Source organism: Monopterus albus, unplaced genomic scaffold, assembly GCF_001952655.1.
Source record: "Monopterus albus unplaced genomic scaffold, M_albus_1.0 scaffold194.1, whole genome shotgun sequence".
Classification (NCBI taxonomy): domain Eukaryota; kingdom Metazoa; phylum Chordata; class Actinopteri; order Synbranchiformes; family Synbranchidae; genus Monopterus; species Monopterus albus.
This window is the reverse complement of record NW_018128074.1, coordinates 289,624-312,460: the sequence shown is the minus strand read 5'-3', so window position 1 is coordinate 312,460 and position 22,837 is coordinate 289,624. Positions and strand designations below refer to the sequence as shown.

The 22,837-nt window shown below is 43.3% G+C and overlaps 1 protein-coding gene across 1 annotated transcript in view; it reads left to right on the top strand.

Annotated features, from left to right (window-relative positions):
* plxna2 (plexin A2) overlaps nucleotides 1–22,837 on the top strand; it is a 160,649-nt gene that overhangs the window by 63,039 nt on the left and 74,773 nt on the right. The window contains exon 5 of the mRNA XM_020617764.1: nucleotides 5,101–5,235. Within this exon, the coding sequence (XP_020473420.1) occupies nucleotides 5,101–5,235 (135 nt within the window). The remainder of the gene's footprint in view (nucleotides 1–5,100; nucleotides 5,236–22,837) is intronic.

Sequence of the window (22,837 nt, the reverse complement as noted above, 5' to 3'; positions counted from 1 at the left end):
ATATCATATGGTGTCAGATGGGTCTAATAACATCCTGTTCTGCAATCTGTCAGACTGTACGGTATCATTTTGAGACATGTCGCATTGTGCAATGAATGCCTACTGAGTCGTAGCACTAGGAACAGCAGAGACATGTCATCATGTGCACACAGCTGCACAGACATCCTTCACTCTCACCTGACAAAGAATGCCCTCCATTCAGTTTAGGCGGAATGATGCCTGAAACAGGTGACGCCAAAATGTTATTTCTATCAGTGCACATTTGTACGAACAAGATAAACTCTTCCTTTCCAACTTGTCAAGAATATTAATTATATTATCATAAATAAAACTGATTATAAACACCAAAACATTCAACCCCATGCAATAGCCCCATACCCGGTGTGTTTGGTTGCCAGGCCCTTAACTCCTGGAGAGCATGGTGAGCATGAATGAATCTTCATTCAAGAAAACTTAAACAATACCTGGATATGAACAGTACTTGTCTGAATTTTGATTTAACCAGGAAATGATGGAACTGCCACAAAGTATTTTAAATAAATGAGTTTGTGCTGGCAGTGCTACAGAGAAAAGATGGAGGTTTGGTTCATCAGACAAATGACAGCCTTGGTGAGAAACACATAAATATGCACATGGTGCAAATAATGTGGTCCTAGCGGCTTTATGCGTTACACTCTAGTACTGCAGTCAAGAAACTGCTGTCCAAAGTTATTTTAAAGTGGTGAAAGTGGATAGGATTTTGAAAACTAAATATGGCAACCCTGCATGAAGACGTCCTCCCACTCCGTGACGCCTGGGGACAGTTATTTCCATCCTCGGTTCTCCTGGCGTCTTTCACAATCGGTCTGTGTATGTCTGTTTGGGTTTGTTTGTGTATGGAGACTAGTGTGTCCCTCATGTGAATATGACGAGAAGTGTGAAACTAAACCTCAGTTTCTGCTCACCATTTTTTGACATTCTAGACAGCACACTTTTTTTTTCTTTTCACAAGTATTAACTACACAGGCCATGGTGCCCCTGGGGTACATGCAGAATGTTTTTCCACACTCTCATCCATCTTCACCTTTTTTTTCCCTGTTTTTCACTCTACGCAGCTGCAGCTCCCCAGCACTGGTGATAGAGAGAGACTAACTAATGGCTGTGGTGTTGAAACAGGGGACTGTGTTAGATCAGTGCTGAACTAAGAACAGCTCTCTGTGGTAGGTAGTAGATGGGTCCTCCTAAAATAGAGGGGCGGTAATATTGTCATAGGGGTTGGAGGGTATGAATCCAACCTGTTAGCAGCCTTCTCACCCAGCCTGATAAATAATGCAGGGTCAAATGGGGCAGAGAGATGTTTAAGTACCTGAGAGAGCAAGCTAGAGGTTGAAGTAAAGTGAAACTGAGGAAATGGATGTTTTGGGCCTGAGAGTCACTTGCTCAGGTGGCAGATATTGTAACCTAGCTGAAAGGTAGCGTGAGAGTGAGTGAGACAGTGTGGCAAGGAGATTAAGGTTAAGAATTCATTTTGGTCCAAAAAGCAATGGTTTCATGTGTTATATTCAGGGATGCACATCATTTTCTTGGTCTGGTTCTCAAAGGCGCACATGGAGATTTTGCCTGGCACTGTACACGGTGTAGTTATCCTACAAACCATCATCACTTCCCTTCTTATTGCTCTCATCACTGTATTCATCTGTTTTGGACACTGTGGATGGGCCTGCTTCTTTCTTCCTGCTCAATCTGCGATGAGCTGACTGTATCCATAGGTTAACACCAGCTTTGGGTCAAATGTCTCTGTTGGCATTTTGAACAAGTGGACAATCAACGTGGATTAAAAGCAGGACTCTGTAATTGCTTTTTATTATATTAAGATGTGAAAATCCCCTCAAACATGCAGCATTGCTCAAGGGCAGTGTAAGGGGCAAAAGAAGAACCTTTTGAATGTTACCTGAATTGCTGTTTTTTGCTTATAGACCAAGTCTTACACTGACGAAGCTCTCAGACTTCCTGCTTGCTTTAAATGCATCCATTTTCTTAAAGTGGAGTCTCTGTCAGCAGACACGTTGTCCTCATATTTCTGAAGTATGCTGCTAAGTGCTGTGTTGCCAAAACTGTGGAGTGTCTGCATCTCATGGGGCCTAGCTGATGGATTAGAAATTGCATGATCGCATGGCTTCAGCGAGACATATTTGATTGCAGATGCATGAATTTGATGTCTCAGTATATCAACTTTGACCCTGTCAGCATCAGCATTTGAGACAGTCTCCTTCCTATACTTGCCTTCACTGTCAAGCAAAAGTGTCAGCTGTGCAGTGAGTTCATCTTTGCATTCACCAAAGGAGGCATTCATTCATGTTCTTGTTGGAACATGACAGAGGTGTGCTGTAAAATGGATCCACTATTAAGCATGTTGGCCAGAAAACACTGAAAACACTCTGTGCAAGTGTGTGTTAGGTCCTCAATTATTGTGAAACTTTCCTAGTCTTACAAAGGCAGTGCCATTCCTACTGCATATTTTTAGCTCTTCTGTTGCGTCTGTGAGTGCTTAAATGTCTCACAGTATGAAATCATGCAATCAGGTGATTTAGTGCAGCTCAGGAGTGGAGGACAAGGGAATCCCTGATTGCCACCATCTCACGTAATTTGATAACAACATCATTTAGACTCCAGCCCTGACTGCAGCTCTGTCTGTGCACACTGACACCAATTTTGATTTCCAATCATTCCCCAAGCCACAGTCATGGAAAGGCTGCACAGTCCCATCCACTATGTCCTGCACTGTTCGATTCACACACAAGTTAATTAATCCAAGGAAACTCCCCTTTACTAGACACAGACACAAGATTTCCTGTTCTAGTTTTGTTTTGTCCAGTGATCCATCAAAAAGCACACCCCGGTATCTGGCTGTCCTTTCACTCAGTTTTGTACTGATTGCCTTTGCAGCGCTCTGTATGATGCATGTCCCCTTCTTCATTCAGTTTATGCTGCCACTTCTCAAGACAAGATTTGTTATCCTGACTGTGCCGATTATGAAACGTTTGCACTATATTTATGTGTTTTTTAGTCTTATCATGCTTTTCAAAAGCATGTCCCTAAATAAAAAGCATTGCTGTTCCATGTGAGACGGTGATTGTCACTGCACCACGTCTATGTGTGGTCATCAGTTTGGAGCCATGAAACCTTCTGCAGCCATTTCTCAGCAAACAGTCACTTCTTATGTTCAGGTTCAGTGTGGTGTTTCTTTGCACCATGTGCCTAGCTTCCTGGATATTTTTCTGATTTGATAAGAATCCCAGAAGCAAAGAAGCGTGCTGTACTAGATAGTTGTAATGTATGCTAACACTATACTGGCACTGCTAATTTTAAAAACAAATCTATGTAACTGAAAAGCACAATTTTTAGATAGCTAACAGCACAATGCTAATTAACTTATTAGCAATAATGCATGGAGAAGAAGCTTGTGATTTTTCTTTCCATACTGCATGTGCTGTTGCCTTGTACTTGTATATGTGTAATGACAATAAAGTTGAATCTAATCTAATATAACCTAAATGCCAAAAACATTAAAGTGTTCCTTTAACATAACATCTGCCATGCATTCTTGATCTTAATCATGCACGCGTGCTAGTAATGTGCGTGTCTGGTTATACTCCTGCCTGAGAAGTAGAGTTTGCGCTATGGATGCACTCTAAGGCATCTATGTGTGTGTGAATATGTGTGTTCCTGGCCAAATGTGAATTTAGAGGCCCCTGGACAGTGGTGAGAAGCTGTGTGATAGTGATCTGATTCAGATGAACTGCAGGCCTGCAGGGGGAAGGTCGTGTTATCTTGTGATCCCTAGTGGCAGGCTGCTAGGACACATATCACAGCATGCCGGACTGCTCCTACGGGTGCACACACACAACACCCACAGTGACACAGTAGTGAACAGAACAGCTCTGGTCTGGCCATGTGCCGGCATGCTTTATGGATGAGCATATTTGCTGAGGTCTTCACACTGCAGTGTCAGTAACCAGATGAAAACTGGCATGGCCCCCACATCCTGCCTTTCTCCTCCTACATATGGTTTTCACATATGTCCTCTTTTCAATGTTTGGATTAGACTGCCAAGGTCGGATGTAGGTCAGCCATGGAAGGCTCAACCACTTTGAGCTCTGCTCCTTAGCTGTGCCGCCTGCTGTCATGTTACTCGGCTAACCCCCAAGCTTCGAAGGCAAAGCTCAAGAGGCTTTGTGTGAACTTACATCACATTTCTCTTACTTGACTATCCAAGAGTTTGACACACATTCATACACACAAAGGCCTGGGTGTGTGTGCACACATTTGCCCACATAACCTCCCACCCTCCCAGAAGATCTTCTTTTGACAGACATATGACCTTGCATTCCCCCCCACCCCGTGATGTTTTATAGAGAGTCTGTCTGTTCTTTGCTGCTGTCACCATCTGAACAGACTGATGAATGTTTGGGTGGAGGGAGGCAGGCGGGGACGGACAGATGATAGAGCCATCAGCTTTCATGGGTGGAGGAGGGCCTAGTGACATGTGACATCACTCATGCCCAGTATCAGGGAACTCATGCTACCCTTCAAGATTTACTGTCCTAGTCATAAACGTGGCCAGCCGGCTCTGATGAATAAAGAAGAAAGAGGCCAAAACAGCTGGCTGTGCTTTGGCCCAGTGCAGTCAGGGCAGATCATGTACCTCTTATGACATATGACATTAGACATAAGGTTTTTCCACTGTTTTTGTAGTTAGGTGGTCTTCACATTCAAAGCTTCACAGAGGGACTACATCATTCATCAAGAGAAAGGACAAAGGAAAACAGAGCTAAGGTTTCACAAAGGGCTAATGATATCAGCAAATAACAGTTGTTGTAACCCCATCCTACATGGAGCCACAGAGGGATGACATTGGCCTCATAGCATGACATAATAAAATGCCACATTTTGGCAATTAAAAGTCATTTAATTATCAGTTGTTTCCCCATTCTTTGATCTGTCGCTGTCTAAACAGCCCTCATGGAGTATCTCCACCTACCTGATTCTCCAAGTAGATTAATGATGATCATACTGATATAAATAGCCATCACTGACCTGTTCATGTTCTGTCTTTCTCAGATTCGTGTTGACGGGCCTCCCCACGGAGGTGTCCAATATGAGACTATAGCGGTCATCAAGGACGGCAGCCCTGTCCTCAGAGATATGGCCTTCTCCCTCGACCGCAACTACCTCTACATCATGTCTGAGAGACAGGTAGGTGTTGGAAATATGCTAACCCTCATGTAGGAGAATGGACGGTTTAAGTGTGTGTGTGTGTGTGTGTGTTTGTGTGCATATATGTAAATGACAGGATGTGTTTGAATGTGTGTGTGCTGGGCCAAAGATGGCTCGCCTCCCAACTTCACTAGCACTTCCACTTTCTGTTATCTATAAATAACCTGGCTGGCATAGTGGGGGACATTGTGACAGTGTTTGATAATAGAGAACAATGAGGGCAGGGAGAAAGAAAGAAATACAGAGACAAGGAAAAGACACGGCATAAGAGGTAGAGATATGAAGGGCAGTGTGTGGCTGGCAGGCTGGCTGGCTGGCTGGCTGAGGCACAGGATGGGAGGAAGAGTGATGAGGAAAAGAGGAACAGCTGGAGGAGTGTTTGACTTAGAGTAAAGAGAGACACTGGGGTAAAAAGACAGAGTGCTAGGTCATCCTTTCACACTTCTAATGAAGTGACACAGCATCGCAGGGTGGGGGGAAATAGCCAATAGCAGAAGAGGTGAGGGCAAACAAGGGTGGAAGGTGACACAAGGACAGCGTGCAGGTGAAGAGTTGAGAGGAGAAGGAAATAGATGAAGAGAGGCGGAGCAGCTGCGAGAGAACGCGGCAGCGCAGCAACCCTAGAGACAGACGATGTGCGAGGCTGTCAGTGTGAGGTGATAGATTGCCGTCCTCTCCCCTTATCTCTGCTTTTAACACACTCACTGACGGGATGGCCAGAGCTTACAAGGTTAGGAACCGCGGTGGGTGGATATGGTGTGAAGGAGATATTTAGATAATAGAGTCCAATGCTGAGAGACAGGAAGAAAGGACCAAAGAGATTTACTGTATCCGGCAGTTGCTGTTTTTCCCCTCAGCATCTGTGACTAACACACCACTGTGCTGTGTTTGATTTGTTTCATGCCACTCTGTAAAAAAAACATAGTTGCTCGATTTTAGTCAGCCACTCACCTGCAATCACTATAATAACCATAATAACCAATTATTGCTGAGCACAATTCTGCTAATCTGAACAAATGATATGTCCAATTATTTAAAAAAATGTTGGAACATTTGTAACCTACATCCACATCATACAGCTTGTGCTTAATGTTATATTTATCGATGTGTCGAGGATACAAATTTAAATAGATTCATGCACAAAGACAATATATGCACATGTATCTGAGATGATGACTCTGTTGCAAGGGATGACATGAATTCCACAAGTAAAGGAGCATTTGTATCCAGCCTAAAGTCTGTTTCCCATATTTACTAAACCCTTTATTTGCACTTATTCTGTGGATGAGACAAGCTTTTGATGTGGAACTTATAACTGGTCTGAATGAAAAGTGATGTCGGTGAACGTCATTTGTATTCAGCTTGTCGACTCTTCTGTCTAGCTCTCCAGGGGTTGGGCAGGATTGAAGCAGACACACACACACACACACACACACACACACACACACACACACACTCACACTGAATCGCTCTCAAGTACTTTGGGCGTGTTGCCCTGCATGTTCAAGGATAACACTCGATAGTCACACCTGACAGAACAACTGAATTGGGATTTAATGTGGCTACACACTCATTCAACCTTTTTTACATACATTTGTTAAAACTCAACAACAACAGATTTTTTTTAATCTGTTAATATGTAAATCTGGAGAGTTAAAGCAACCAAAAGAATCCAAAAAATTAGAACTGAATCTCATAATATTTTGAAACTTAAAGGTTGGACTTGCTCCTGTTTCATTCGTCTAGACTGAACTACACATAACAATGCATATCATATTCAGTGTACTCTCTCTGTTTTAACCCTTTTCTCCTCTGGCTTGATGAATTTATAGTGTATAATCTTGGGTACCACGTTGCATTTTGCAGCAATTTAGTAGCACTGTAAAATACCCAGCAGTCAGGTCTTTCATAGCTGGCATTCAGTGAAAAATATCTATTTGACCTTTACATCAGCATTAACCCAGATGTCACCTTGAGCTACACGTGGAGTCAGACATCCAGGACATTACCAGGTCTATCTTGTCTGAGCTCCACTTATTCCCGTGTGTCTGGCTGATGCCGTCTGAGGCCAAGTGCACAGTGAGAGGAGACGGCAAGAACAAAGGAGGGATGATATTGAACAGAAACCAGGGCAGATTTGGCTCGAGTTTCCTACTCTGAATAACAAAGAGGCCCTCTATGTTTGGCATAGTGGGAAAAAGAGGATACAGGCAAAGCTAGAGAGAAACAAACATTGAACAAGGGATTGAGAGGAAGACACAAAATGGGAGAGAGTAGTTCCTCAGCGAGGCCGTGCTCCAGAATCTGAGCTCTGGTTCCCTGCAGTCCTCACACCTGTCTGTGTGTGTTGTGGCGAAGCTGAGAATCGTAGGATGTGTGAGGCCTTTGTAAACACAAACATGCAGACAGGCACCCACAGGGGCACTCACACACACGAAGCACATGCTCCCTCAGCTTTCATTTGCATAGGTACCAACAGAATGCACTGGCTCCTGCTATCATATGTACATTCGCAGAAAAAAGCTGCAATTACAGACACGTGCCTGCACCAGTCTACCATTCAGTATTCAAATGGAAGCTCCATGAGGCTTTCTGTGGCTTTATATATAGCCTTTTCTCTCCCCGTCCTACACCTACTGCATAAGTATAGATCTTCTTCAGTCTGACACATTCACTGCCTAACCCAAGTTAGTTTTCAGTATGCGAATGAACTTTCTGCTCTCTCGCGTTTTCATTTGTTTCTTTCTCACACTCCCACACCAGATACCATCATTTACTCACCCCCAAACATATTTAATAGCTCCCTGTTTCATATTCGATCCGTGGTGCTGCCATGTTAAACTGTGCATTTGTTTTGTAGATGTAATGACAATAGCATCCACCATATTAATGATGTGATGAGATTGGCCCAATGCGAGGCAGCGCAGTGGAACTGATGAAAAGACCTGGCTCACTGACTTTCACTTCTCCAGGAGCAGTGTGTGTGTGTGTGTGTGTGTGTGTGTGTGTGCTTTCCTGTAGGGTGCTGTATCATTACTGACAGCGCTGAAATACATAACAGCAGGTTTTCATCTCAAAATTTATCTTTAGACATCAGTATACATCCACTATGGTGCCTCTATTGAAAAAACATCAAAAACAGGTTTGTTGCATCACTATGAATTAAATTTAAAAGTTTTAATATATTACACTTTAATAATCCAGTGAGGAAAGTTCTTAGTGATGATGGTGCTGTCAGTCACTGCCTGGCTGCCAGGGGTGACTAGGGATTCACCGTCTTGCCCAAGGACACTTCCACATGTGGACTGGGGAGAATGGGAACTGAACCACCAACCTTCTGATTCCTCCAACTGTGTTTGTGCAGATCTATTGTGTGGATTTTTGCCAGAAGTGTGTGAGTCATGTTGCGTCAGTATGTGTGCGTGACTGCTTCTACATTTGGACCTATAATCCAGTGATTTTGGAATGTGGCTGGGTATCAGTGCTGCTGACAAACACAGTGATGGGGTGACAAAGGTCACGGCTATTGCGCGCTGAGCTGCCTCCTAGAGGAGTCCTCGACTTTTCCTTTTTCTGCATCATATGAAATATATTAGATTCCTGAACCACCTCACAGCATTAAATATAGCATGAAAAGCTGTAGGTTTCAAAGTGAACACCACATCTTCCATTGCTTCAACAAAGCACACAAGCTGTAGGTGTACTGTATAGACAGCAAGATACACTGTACCTACAGTACAGATATAATAACTGCAGCAGAAGCTGTACTGAAACAGGTAGAAGAAGTCTTCATGTGTGAATGGCAGCTGAAGCAGAGCTAAACCCCTGGTTCTGTTGCCAGCTCATGCAAATTCAGTTTGCTGGATCTGCCTGAGTGTTTGGCCTGGCCTCATCCCCAATGACTGGAGTCTGTCTCTTTCTCGCTGTCTCTCATTCATTAGCCACCCCTCCCTTCTTTTCGCTCTTGCTCATGTTTCTTTTCTTTGGGATATCTGTGTGTGTGTGTGTGTGAATGCGAAAGGCCCTCAGTTTGTCCTTTAGCACTGTGACCATGTTCTGCATTTGTGTGTGTTGTGCCGTGTTTTCAGGAGCTCATACTCGTGAACCATGCCTGACACTAAGGCCCACTCAAGGTCCTAAGCAGCACTGGTTGTCTTTGATGCCAGTTTATCAGCACAATGCAGCGCACTGGGATAAATGGTGACAACTATTCCAGCAGCGAATGGCGTCTTTTGAGGCCTGCATCATCAAATTTTTTATGAAGCCTTTTATTCCCTTTGTGGCGTATTGTGCAGTTATGGCCGCCGTCACCCAGCAGTAGGGCTAGCACTCATCACGTGCAGCTGAGAATCAGTGACTGCATTATGTTGGGTGCTTTGGTCAGCGGCCAGTAAGCAGGGCCCAGGCTATAATGTATTATTCATGGAGAAACAATCAGGATTTAACATCTGAAAGGGTTTTGAAGTGATACCTGTGGCGAGGCTTTAATTCTGCCTAGAAACCTTAATAAAGATAAACACTGCACACATAAAAAATAAATAAATAAAAGTGTTTATGTTTTTGTCATGTTGTAATTAATCCCCAAGAAAAGAGACAGATGTAGACTTTGTAATGGAGCTCAGTGGGTTCTGCAGTGTTTTATGACTGTGGTACACAAGAATACATAATAGACTTTAACAGACTTAATAGGGTTCCCAGTGAAATAGAGGCCCTCTAATTACCAGCTTTTTATACGGATACATGTGAAATTCTTGCTAGCATGACCAGCTGAGGGATACTGAGCTGGCTTGTAAAACAGACTCGTCTTTCATGGACAGACGCACAGTCCCCCCGCCTATAGAAGCGTTCAGCCATTTGCTGCTGTCACTCTCCAATACACTCTTGGCTCTTTAGCAAACATTAAATCCCCTCAGCCTCCAATTCTCATACGCCATCCTTCCTCTCTTAGTCAGGGCCATGTATGGAACGGCTACATTACAACTCACAGATTATCAGAAAAGAAAAGACCTCTTTTTTCAAGCCTGGCAATTTCTTCCAGGTGCTCAGCTGTGAAATTTGAAATCCATGCATGGATTCTTTCTTCTCTTTAAACCCCTTTTTTTTTTAGTAGTAGGCCTCTTCTCAACCTGTTCTCCCTACAAACACCCCCATGTTCCTCCCCCAGGAGTTCTGTGGGTCCCCTCCCTCCTTCCCCCTTGTTCCCCAGAACCTTTGTTTGGCTGGTGTTGTTAGACCGGGAGGAAATGGGTTCGGTGGTTATCACGACAGCAGGAAATAAGATTCATTTACACCTCATCCAGGCTTGGATTAGCTGACATGCCCCTGGCTCATCATTATGCAGGACTTTGGTGTGTATTAATGGGCATGGAACACATGATAGCTTGCAGGCCTCCCATTGTGCACTGTGGGTTTACAGCTCATGCAGACTATCAGTAATGTTAGTGGAGAGCGTATTGTTTCCTGTGTTTACTATTTACATCCTCCTCAACAAGGCCACTCATTTAAAGTCTTAAGCATGTGTGCATGTTCTTTGTGCTGATAGTTTTCATCCTCTGCAAGCTCAACTCTTAATTTAACAACCTGTTACAGAGCTTAATGAAAGATGTTCTCCTCCTCATCTTATAGAAGAGGAACAGTAGTCTGGGGGGGGAGGGAAGAAGTCTGGCCAGGGTTCAGGCCAAACGTATTTAAACCAGATGTCACAGGAACAAAAGATTAGTGCTTTGTGTCTACTTGTTCAGGGTCATTTCCTTTCTACTGTTTGTTAATTTGCTGTTAGAGCTGGGTAGCAAAGGGGTTTCCAGCGACCACCACCAGCTCAATAAGCGTTGCCTTTCTGTCCTTCAACCCTGCGCCACCCCCAGAGCAGTCTGGTTGACCACTGACCCTTACCTTCCTGGGTTTCCCCAATGTGTGCACCACTGACACTCAGGCAAAGAGTCGCAATAACTCAACTGCTCACCGTTGCAGAGGACAATCAAGAGGCAGCTTTTAGGATGAAAGAGCAATCAGTAGAATGTTCTGAATTCAGTCAGCAACTCTGTAAAGTCCCACAGTTTTCTCCTTCTCAAGTTTATTTCCCCCACAATCCAATTTTTCCACACAACAGAGGTTCAAAAACCAGAATGCTGAATATTCTCCTCTTTTACTTCCAAATGTGAAATGTCTTTCTGCATCTCACTGGGTATAAGAGAGGTCTTTCTCTCGAAAGTTTCTGAATGCTTTGTATTTCCCCTGTGGTTTGCACCACATGAATGTGAGTTAAGATGTATTGCTCTTAACTTAGGCCTTCAACTGGGGTCAAAAGAGGTTTGCTTTACATAGTACAGTTGAAAATAAATGTCAACCAGAAAGTCTACATCCGTGTTTATATGAGAGACGTGACCTGAGCAAAGGTTCTCCATCATGCATGAGAAAACCATGGTGCAATGTGCCAGCATGTGGACTACACATCTGTATCCCATTCAACCCTCATCGGTGCTGATCATTAGAGAGGAACTGTGGCCACTGCATACCACAGATCTCAACAGCAGACAAACATCTCTGGGACAGCTTGCTATCCATCAGACAACGGACCTTGATAGATTGGCTATCATGTTTTATCTGGAATGTAAGCATGACAGCAGGCTCACTCTGGCAGCCATAGAGGTGAAGGCCAGCAAATCAATTGCACGGCCGCTTCCTTACACAGGTGCTCTGCAGTTGGAAAGGGGGGACTGGAGCTGCAGCTTGAAACCTGGGGCCTAGATTCTTTGCTGCTTACTTGACAGCTTTGCTTGCTATTGACACATGAACAAATTAGGATAAATTCCCCTGTCAATACACACATCCAGTGTTATTGATGATGCCATTTAGCTTTTCATTCTGAAGAAACCACTTCTTCAGTGTCCCACTTGTCAAGCTCCTTTAAAATGGAGCTTTTTGTGGGTACACACTGTATCTGGATCTGCATGTTTGTGTTCTAGTGTAGTTTAAAGTACTTAATGGGATATCACCACACGTAGGTCTAGATTGGTGGCACTTTACTCTAAGTATGTTTTCAGTTTCATATTATAGTAAGCACTCTTTTTACTGTCTGCATTTATTATTACATCTGCCTGTTTGTCCGTCTGTTGCTCACAGGCTTGTTTGATTGCCTGCCTGCTCTTTTATTTTCATTTTATATTTTAATGTTGACCAAGGGCCACATACTACATGTAACTCTGCCTCCAGTCCCAGCCTCCACTGGGACCAGTCATCTCAGTGCTGATTAATGGTTTACTTTTTAGTCATGTATCTGTTTGTATCATGTGACATGGCAGCTGTAGAATCTAAAGTTTTGTGCTTTCAAAGAAGTTCATTAATCACATTATGTTGTGTGTGTGCCCCATTCCCTGCCTGAATCACATGTGCTGGAATGTTTCTGTGCATGTATGTTGACATACATGCTTCATGTATTTGGTTTAATACTCGTGTACTTTATCTCTGTGTGTGCTGTGTGTCAGCACTGTGAGGTCAGAGGTTGTGGGCAGTTCAAGGGTTAACTAAGTCTGTTCATCAAACCAGAGGGGTCACTCAGCGGGTCAGTTAGAGACGCCCCTTCTGTGAATCATGTTTTTATAGCGTCCATCTGCTTGACCAGTGCTAGCCAGTTAGTTCTTTCTCATGATGACCGATATGAGTGCCCTTCCCCCTTTTGACTGTGTTCTAGCAATGTTTTACACGTCTGAATGTCGAGCTCTGTTTGCTCCCTGCGCCAGCCCACCTAACAAAGGCACCTCATTTGCATGAATCCCTGAGCAGGCATTGTTAATTGACTTAAGCCAGGATTAGTGTTAATCAGGTTTTGTGCCATGGAACCACTGGCCAATCCCAACCTCATTATTTGATAGCAGCACACGTCCTGTCAGCCTCCATCAAGCTGTTAATTAATAGAACCATGTGCACCCCGGTCTCAGCCTGAACCCCGTCTTACCTCCCGCTTCTCCTTCCATCTATCCCCCTCCCGTCTCCTCCCACCTTCACCACAATCTCTTGCTATATCAGCAGAGGTCAATACATACTAACGTACTGTACAAGCTGTGAATTCAGTAGACTGTGCAGCTGTCAGTATACAGGTGTTGTGAAGCTTGTCTTTTGTTTCAGGTGATATGGTCACCACCAAATAGAATAACAGAATAGTGTCAAGTCCAGTATGAATGACCCACAGGAGAGACCCTATGATTTTGTCTGGGTTTACATTTGTGTGTCTGCACATCTTCTCAATACCAGCTTTAACTCTGTGGCTGTCTCCAACCCCAACCCCCTGCGGGAGTCTTTCGCTGGCCCTCTGACATAATATGAGATAATGAGGAAGAGGATACCTGATCCTTAGGCTCTCTGACACCTCTGTCTATGTCTGCCAGCAGTCTCTGGGGTTTTGCCATTAGCCAGCTGACTGCTGTTCCCACAAATGTATCCCCTGGGAAAAATAAAACAAATCCAAATTTTACATGCACTTTGTACTTTTGCTGCATTATTGAATCACGAGGAATTCTTAGAAAATTCTGGACATGTTTGAATGGCCAGCGTGGGGGAATGGGCCACTGTTTCATAAAACCAAGCAGTAATTACACATATTTAGAAATAAGCATGTAATAGATGGGGCCGGTTTTAGACTGAATATCATCTTTCTAGGCACGCTGAGTGGAAAATCTGCTCATAAATTTATTTAAAGCCTCTCACTGTCTAGAAGTAGTGCTATTTATCTACCAGTAATCCACAATTTCAGTTGCTACTCGATACCATTTTGCTGTGTTCAAATGCTAAACTCAGAATAACATTCCTCTTCGTTTTCTTTCCTTTTTTCTGTGAGGTTTTATGTATGTGCGTTATTATGGGCAGGTGTCTATTTTGTTCACATTCGTGTGTGGTATGTGTGTGCACTTTGTGAATGTGAACCAAAGGAACAGTTCAGGAGCCATCCTGCCAGAATAATCAGCTCTATAATTAAGAGCTGTGAGTATGTCAACTGCCTTCATATACCCCCCGTCTCCCTTTTTGTCTCTTTCACTCTCACTGTCTGTTTGCCTCTGTAATGGCACAGCATTTGTCTGTTACCTCCCTGCGCCTATGCAAAATGCTCATGACATTTATTGTGAAACTAATGGCAGTGCTTCACTCCTCCTAATTGTAGGCTTTAATTGCAATAATTATTTACAAGCCTAATTAGAGCCTAGAGAGTGTCAGGGAGAAACATGAGTGCCAGTTGAAGGAATCGCGACAGGGTTTGTCAGGAGCCAGGCAAAGAGTAAAGTGAATAGAGTGACAATGTTTGGTCTATAATTGGGGGAGCCCATGTCTGCAAGTCTCCCTGCCACTCTCACTCTCACTTTCGCTGTCTTCTTTTGTGTTTGTCGGTCGCCTTCCCGCTTAGTGTTAAGATGGGGCAGCAATCACCAGGTGAAGTGTATTGTAGTAGGCTCTGAAGTGGAGAGGAGGAGGCTTGGTCCCTATAGCACCACGGTAAAGGTATTTATTTAGAGGTCTCAGGCTGTCTCTGTAGACTGAGCTTTCCTTCTGAGAAGGCCTGACAGCTCACTTCAATTCACCACCAGCTGCCTTCTAATGGGATGTGTGTTTGTGTGTGCATGTGGGTGCACACATGTGCATCTTACATGCATTTGTCACTGAGTACATTTGTTGTTTTGTGTGTCTAAACAGGGCCTTGGTTCATTTACTGCAGTTTGGCAGACCCTCAGGAGGTCTTTTGTGTGTGTGTGTTTTACTGTGAGATGCAGTCATGCTGCCAGGGCTGCAATATGCTCTTTGTCTGTCCTTCACAAGGCCAGTCTTAGTAAACAGGCTACAGCAGGAGAGCTGCTGGTTTTGATGGGCTACCCATGGCAGCTCAATCCTTTCTTCTTCCTTGTGGAAGAACACACATACTCTCTTTCCATTTGCTGGGGTTTTGCAACACATTCCCTGATTTTCCCCACTTCTTTTCCTCCTTTCTCTTCTCTTCTTCTTCCCCTTTCATCTCTCCTGTCAGTGCAGCGTCTGATTGGAGCACTCCGTCCCACAATGCCATTCTCCTCTCCCCTGTGGCTCACTTTGACAAAGCTGTCAGCCTGAGCTCTAGTGATGGATGTAGTATTGCACATTGTATGTGTGTGTGTTTGTTTGTGTGTTGGTCTGCATCTGTGTATGTGTGTGTTACTGCAAATGTGTTTTGTAATGTGAAAATAAGTCATAACCTATTTTGGACTCTTGTTGTGAGCAAGAATGATATATATATATATGTATCGTTACAGAAACCTGTGAATTGTACTGCAGATGTGATTTACAGATGTGTGCCCCAGATCCTCTGTTTACCTCTCATAGTCTGTGTTCAGAAAACTTGTGGTCCTGGATCTGTGATGCTGGTAAAGAGTAAATGATAACATTCAAGAGGACTGACAAATATTAGGGGAAATGCTTGTCGTCACTCTTAATGTTGCACAGCAAAGCTGCCCCCAGATGTGTTAGGAAACACGCACACACGCTCCTACAGACAAATATTTTGCTGTCTGATCATACATATGCAGACACACATTCTGTTAAAGGAGGAAGATGAATGTGCAACAGTGGATAACATATCTCCCAGTGCAATATTTGAGGAAAAATATTAGAAAGAGCCCAGGCTAGATAAGGTCAGTGATTTAAACAGTGATTCTGCCAACAGCCGGTTGAAATATTACCCTTCTTGCCGACTTGTAAATCGGATATTTGGAGCCAGAAGGATCACATGGTAGTAATAGATAGGGCCACAGAGTGACGGATGGGGATGTGTGAAGGATTTGGTATGGAAAAACACAACAGATTTGTGGAGGACAAATACTATTACCTACACTCTGCCTGGAGGCAGCATCCAGAGCTGTTTAAAGTTCATATGTGCAACCAAAAACTCTATGTACCTCAGAGGCAAAATGTTTATTTATTTCACATTTTCCAAAAGCAACTGGGGAGCAGTTAATTTGGCTGCACAGAGGCAGCTGTCTGAGAGTCGTACGATGAGAGAGAGAAAGAGACGGAAGGCGGAGAGAAAAGAGAGACGAAGAGAGTGAGACACAAAGGCAGTTTGGGCTCATTATGTTGATTTTTCCTCTACTGCCAAACAGTGATACCAAGGCACTTTTAGACACACCACCAGAGATAAGTCACATCGTTCTTTCTTCTTCTCACCCCAGAGAGTTATTTATAGGCAAATCAAAAAATTTCTCTCCACTGAAGGAGCATGTTTGCTCATAGCCTTTGTCTGCATATACTGTACAGTATTACTTATTGGGTCAAACTGGAATAGATTACAGGCACAACTATAGGGTCCAAGGAGATGTTTCAGCCTCAATAACGTGTATAGCGTCTCATTAATGTATCACAACAGAAGTCACTGATGCACAAGTGTATATAAGTCTCACACATAAACAGACACACACATATACATGTATGTATGCATGAGCACCGGGTTTGGGATTAGCTGAAGTGTCCCTCACCACCTGAGCCTAGTTATCCGTGCCCCTCCTCCATGTCTGTCTCACTTTCTCATCTACACAGACAAACATTCACCTAGACACAAACACACATGCACATGCTTACACTTAGGCGCAAGCAACAGCCCTGAGAGTAGTGGGGTGTAACCAAACCCTTCATTTGTATGTACATCATGGACACTTGGAGTGACGCTGAGACAAAGAGAACAAACATGTTCACGTGCACAAACACACGCACACACTCACAAAAAAACTTAGCAGGCAGACATGTACTGTGGAGTCCCTGTGTGGTTCAGAATTCATTTCTGTCTGTCTTCTCCTCCAAATCAATACACTTGTTGGTCGACAGACAGTTGCAAGCGTGCCAGGGAGGCTCCCTTCAAACCCTCCCCAAAAACACACACATACGTACACACACACACACACACACACACACACACACACACACACAAATATGCCTGTTGATGTGTGATGGCCTCTACCGCTTCCTTATTAACTCCTCACATGCTGACTGAAGCATACACCTCATTACTGGCTGCATTGACAGTCTGGGATCCTGCTGAGACACACAGACATGTTAAACTAAGACAGACAGGCCAGAGGTACACAGACAGACAAAAAGGTACAGTGAAGCAACAAACAGCAAGAACGTCACACAGACAAGCAGTCCAGACAGGTGGGTGTAGATACAGCAGAGTGACAGAAGGAAAATACAGTAGGTACAAAAAAAAAGAAAGAAAAGCACAAGAACAGGAAAGTGAATACACAAATAAATATAATAATGAGTGAGACAGGTAGGTAGCCAAACACTGTGACATTGCACTGACCTGCTGAAGTGTGTATGTACCAGTAACAGGTTGTTAATGTAGTCTGCAAGTGTCACTCATAGAAACAAACTCGAATTAATGATTTCCCTCTACTGCAGGTTAAGCACTGTTGAACTCCATTCTTTCACTACTTCAGCCTTTTTGCCAGAAGTGAATAAAGATTTCCATCCCACTGCTAATGTCACAATGAGTCATATTAGGCTTTTAAATGCTGGCTGTTCAGGCACCCTGTATCTTTAGTATTAGTGCCCAGTTTGACGTCTGATAGTGGCTGAGTGGCGGCAGATTGCTAGGTATGAATGCAGCGTTCAGCTTCCTTACACACAAGGGACCCTCAGTTAACAGGCTTCATATGCAGTATGTTGCAGAATTGCTTCAGCTGAAATGATATACAATTACAAACATGCACTGTTTTAACTACCAAGAAAGGCATCTACACTGTCAGAAAAAATAATAAGGTCAGAATCACATTTTAGCATCTAAACCAGGATGTGTCATCATGCTATGTCAGCATGTCACTTTTCATAGCGGTCACCCACACTCACACATACATATTCACAAACACTTAGACACTTTCACAGCTCCCCGATTCCATCTCTTAAATGTCAGTGTGGGCCTTTAAACCAGTTGCCAGTAAGCAAGCAGGGTAGAAGGGGCCTGAGAGTTCAAAGTGGTCAGGCAGCATGAATCTAATTTCCTCCTCTTAGCCTTCTGACTGAACTACTGAGCAAAGAGGCCACCTCGACTGGAAGCCCCAGAGGAGAGCGAACACAGGAGCAGAGAAGAGTGGGTTCAGGAGGGGAAACAAGTGGGAGAAGAGATGGGGAGATAAGAGGGAAGGAAAGGCAGAAGGGGGCTGAGGAAGGGTCCGGGGAGTTTCCGATCACATCTTTACCTGTATAAGATGGTGCACAGGGGACCTGGAAAGGAGCAAAGGCTCTGGAGTTATCATTAGCTGTGCTTGACATTGTGCTATTAAGTGAAGCTATTAAGTCATGTATTCAATAAAGAAAACCATGTGATTTTAATGTGCAAGTGGTTGGCACAGCATGCCATTAAGGGTTTTTAAAAAGAGTGAAAAATACAGTAATGCGAAGAGAAAGAGTGAGAAGTAGCTGAAAATGTGATGTCTCACCTTGCTTTTATTTTTATGAACACTGATTTTGATGTACAGGTCCAGTCAAAATTATTCAAGCCCCATTTCAAATCAGGTGTTTTGGCAAAATTTACATGGAGGGGTTGAATAATGTTGAGACTGAAGAAGTCATTCAAAGTGGCACTTTGTGTTGAATTTGGAGAAACCACTTGTTACATTAGTTGTGTCGAGCTATTTCAAATGTTGTTGTTCGATTTGTTCATTGCAAGCAACAGAAGGTTTGTAGATTTTGCCAATGCACCTAATTTGCAGTGGGGCTTGAATAATTCTGACTACAACTGTAAGTTATTGAACAGTGTTTTGAGTAATTTAAAACTGTCAGCAGCAAGGGCTTTAGTGATCTGTGATATATAGAAAAACACTGTCAGAGCACACACATAAAGACAAACACACCCATCCAGTTTAACCAATTCCCCTTCTCTCCTTGCCCAAAAAAGAGGATTGAAGCCATACATAATTGATACACTCCTAGCTGTATCGACTGGTTGGATTTTTCACCCTTCTCACTGGTCGATTCCCTCACTCCATTATTTCTCCCTTTGCTGCCTCACATCCCCCTGCAGCTCCTCCCTCTGCTCCTCTGCTCTGTATTACTTAAACACACACACACACAGGGAGAGACAGAGAGACAGACAGAGATTAGGAGACAGCCTCATCTCCCTCTGCCACCTTTCTTTTGGCGCACTGCCCCACACTGTCTTTAATCCATACAGTTGCCCATCAGCCTTGAGGACATGTGCTGAAATTTAATGGCATATATGTGCAAATGTGGAGTGTGTGTTCTGTATGGTGTGTGTCCACATACTGTACATGTTTATGAGAGAAGGTATCAGTATTTTCGCTCATGGGGACTGTATGTAATTCTGATGTCCAAATGTACAACAGTGCCCAGTGCATACTACTTCTGCAGTATGTCCTGTAATTGATGAATGAATATTTGAGTCTTCATTGACAAATGATTGCAGTGGGTTGAATAGTGGCTGTATCAGGATGAGGGTAAACGATACGCTGCATAACAACCTCCCACACTTTTCTATGAATCCGACAGTAACTGACTCTCATATCCTGTCTATGACATTGTTTACATTAATATTCAATTCACCTTGTGGTATATATGCTGTATACTGTGTTTTATACTTTCTTCCAGCGGCATATGTGTTCTTTACCTCTGGCACCAGTGGTGCCATGTCACTTTAAATATGTAGGGGGAAAACTAGGAAACTAGCCTGCACAACATGAGCCACGCACTGGACAAACATGAGCGCCACCTACAGAGAACCACAGAATAATCCTTAGAGAAAACTCCAGAGTCTTGACCACATGAATGCCACCACAAACACCTCAGCTGTGACTGCTGATGTCAGGAAGAAAACGCTGAACTCTATTATTACAACTTTAAATGCACAGTTATGGTTCCTTGGTCAGCTTTAACACATAACGGCTGCTCAGCTTCAGAGTTCAACCTGCGGTCAGAAGGCATATGCGTGACCTGCTCCTCCCCTTCTTTGCTGCCTGGCAGTTTGTCTCTTACCAGTCTGTTACTTCTGATGAGCTGCCAGGGACTAGGCCTGCCGTGGACAGAGGGTGTGGGGAGTTAAAGCTTGAATACGGAGGTGGAGGTGGGCTACGTATGCTCTGGCATGGGGATATTAAAACTGTGATGGTTACTTATCCACTATAGTATGGTATAAATTCAGAGAGAGTTAATGAAGCTGTCTTGGTTGTTGCGTTTGCTGTGCTGTTCCACCTTCGGACTAGCTCCCAGCACCCCCATCCCCACCCCCTTTTCATTCTTCTTTAAATCCAGCTTTGCAGTGCTATACATGTCTTTATGTTTTCAGTTGAGCCAAATGTAAGACCTCAGACCAAATCCAATAAACTAAATGTGTGTGTGCATGTGTTTCTATGTCTCCGAGTGGGAGAATAGACAGAGACAAATAAAGGATTGATGGGTTGATGGTTGGCTTTGACAATAAAGGTTAAAAGCTCCCTTTTTCACACCAAATAATTTTTGGATTATGGCACATGGCTGTTTGTAGATGAAGCAGTATCATTTCATTTGGCCCTAGCCTCCCAGGTTTAGCCTTTTAAAATCAATGAGTAATATCTACGCTGAATGCTATCTCCTCTATTTTATTCTAAAAAACCCCAGTATAAAAGGGTCTGACCTTCAGAAAAAGCACTAACACACAATGGTACTTTATCTCCCATTGAATTCTCCTAACTTCCATTTATCCAGAACTTATGCTGCATTAGTGCGGTCGACAGTTCTTTAATAAATGTTATACAGTAAAAGCAAATCAATATCATGTATCTTTCCATATTTCAGGGAGCCCTCTGTCATCTGTAACAGCAGCAACAACAAAAACAGGCATTTTAAAAGTGGTTCCTTTCACAGCAGAACAAGCAACAGATAGCAACAGTAGGTCTCCGGGGCTTTAGTTTTCTAAGTGCAGTACATGATGAGAAAGATTTTATTGGGACATCCTGATAGTAAAGAGTTACAGTAGTCCAGCCTGGAAGTAACAAATGCATGGACCAGTTTTTCACCATCACTTTGAGACAGGATGCTCCTGATTTTTGTAATATTGCGCAGGGGAAAGAAGGCAGTTCTAGAGACTTGGTTTATGTGTGATTTAAAGGACATATCGTAGTCAAAAATGACTCTTCTGTGATGGTTACTTATCCACTATAGTATGGTATAAATTCAGAGAGAGTTAATGAAGCTGTCTTGGTTGTTGCATTTGCTGTGCTGTTCCACCTTCGGACTAGCTCCCAGCACCCCCATCCCCACCCCCTTTTCATTCTTCTTTAAATCCAGCTTTGCAGTGCTATACATGTCTTTATGTTTTCAGTTGAGCCAAATGTAAGACCTCAGACCAAATCCAATAAACTAAATGTGTGTGTGCATGTGTTTCTATGTCTCCGAGTGGGAGAATAGACAGAGACAAATAAAGGATTGATGGGTTGATGGTTGGCTTTGACAATAAAGGTTAAAAGCTCCCTTTTTCACACCAAATAATTTTTGGATTATGGCACATGGCTGTTTGTAGATGAAGCAGTATCATTTCATTTGGCCCTAGCCTCCCAGGTTTAGCCTTTTAAAATCAATGAGTAATATCTACGCTGAATGCTATCTCCTCTATTTTATTCTAAAAAACCCCAGTATAAAAGGGTCTGACCTTCAGAAAAAGCACTAACACACAATGGTACTTTATCTCCCATTGAATTCTCCTAACTTCCATTTATCCAGAACTTATGCTGCATTAGTGCGGTCGACAGTTCTTTAATAAATGTTATACAGTAAAAGCAAATCAATATCATGTATCTTTCCATATTTCAGGGAGCCCTCTGTCATCTGTAACAGCAGCAACAACAAAAACAGGCATTTTAAAAGTGGTTCCTTTCACAGCAGAACAAGCAACAGATAGCAACAGTAGGTCTCCGGGGCTTTAGTTTTCTAAGTGCAGTACATGATGAGAAAGATTTTTATGTGCAGCCATTATGCACGCATGTGGCTATGATTAATTATTTTACACATTTACTCTTGGAATGCAGGTTTTAAGCTTTCATCAAAGCCCCCAGCTGTTGTGATGTCTTTGCACAGTCAACTCAAGGTCTCTGAGGGATTAGCACCTGCGAACCCCCAACAACCACCCACATGCCCCTGTTGTGTCCTTAATCAAGCTGGGTGTAATTGGTGTGGGTCTCGAGGCCTGATTATCCTTGAACTAGCCACAACACTTCAACAGAACCCGCCACCTCTCTTCTCAGGGCCAGCGAGGCTTAGGATGGATATTGATGATTCGGTTGAACCGCTGACTGACCTCAGTCTCGCTCTGCACAAACACTTAAAGAAGTAATTTATTCTCAATTACAGTCTTAAAGATTCCTGTAAAACAAGTTAAACAAAGCACAGGAAAGAGAACCATTGTTGTCAGTGAACAGTGAACTTTATTTCAGTGTTTTTCTTTTTTACTGGAAGACAACGCCGTGTTTTGTGGGTGGATGTTGACAAGCTCTGCCATAACACTACAGGGCAGATGTCTTTCAGTCTTCGAGAGTACTGTTTAAAGACCTTGTGAGCTGAGAAAACTGGACCATAAGGAGGA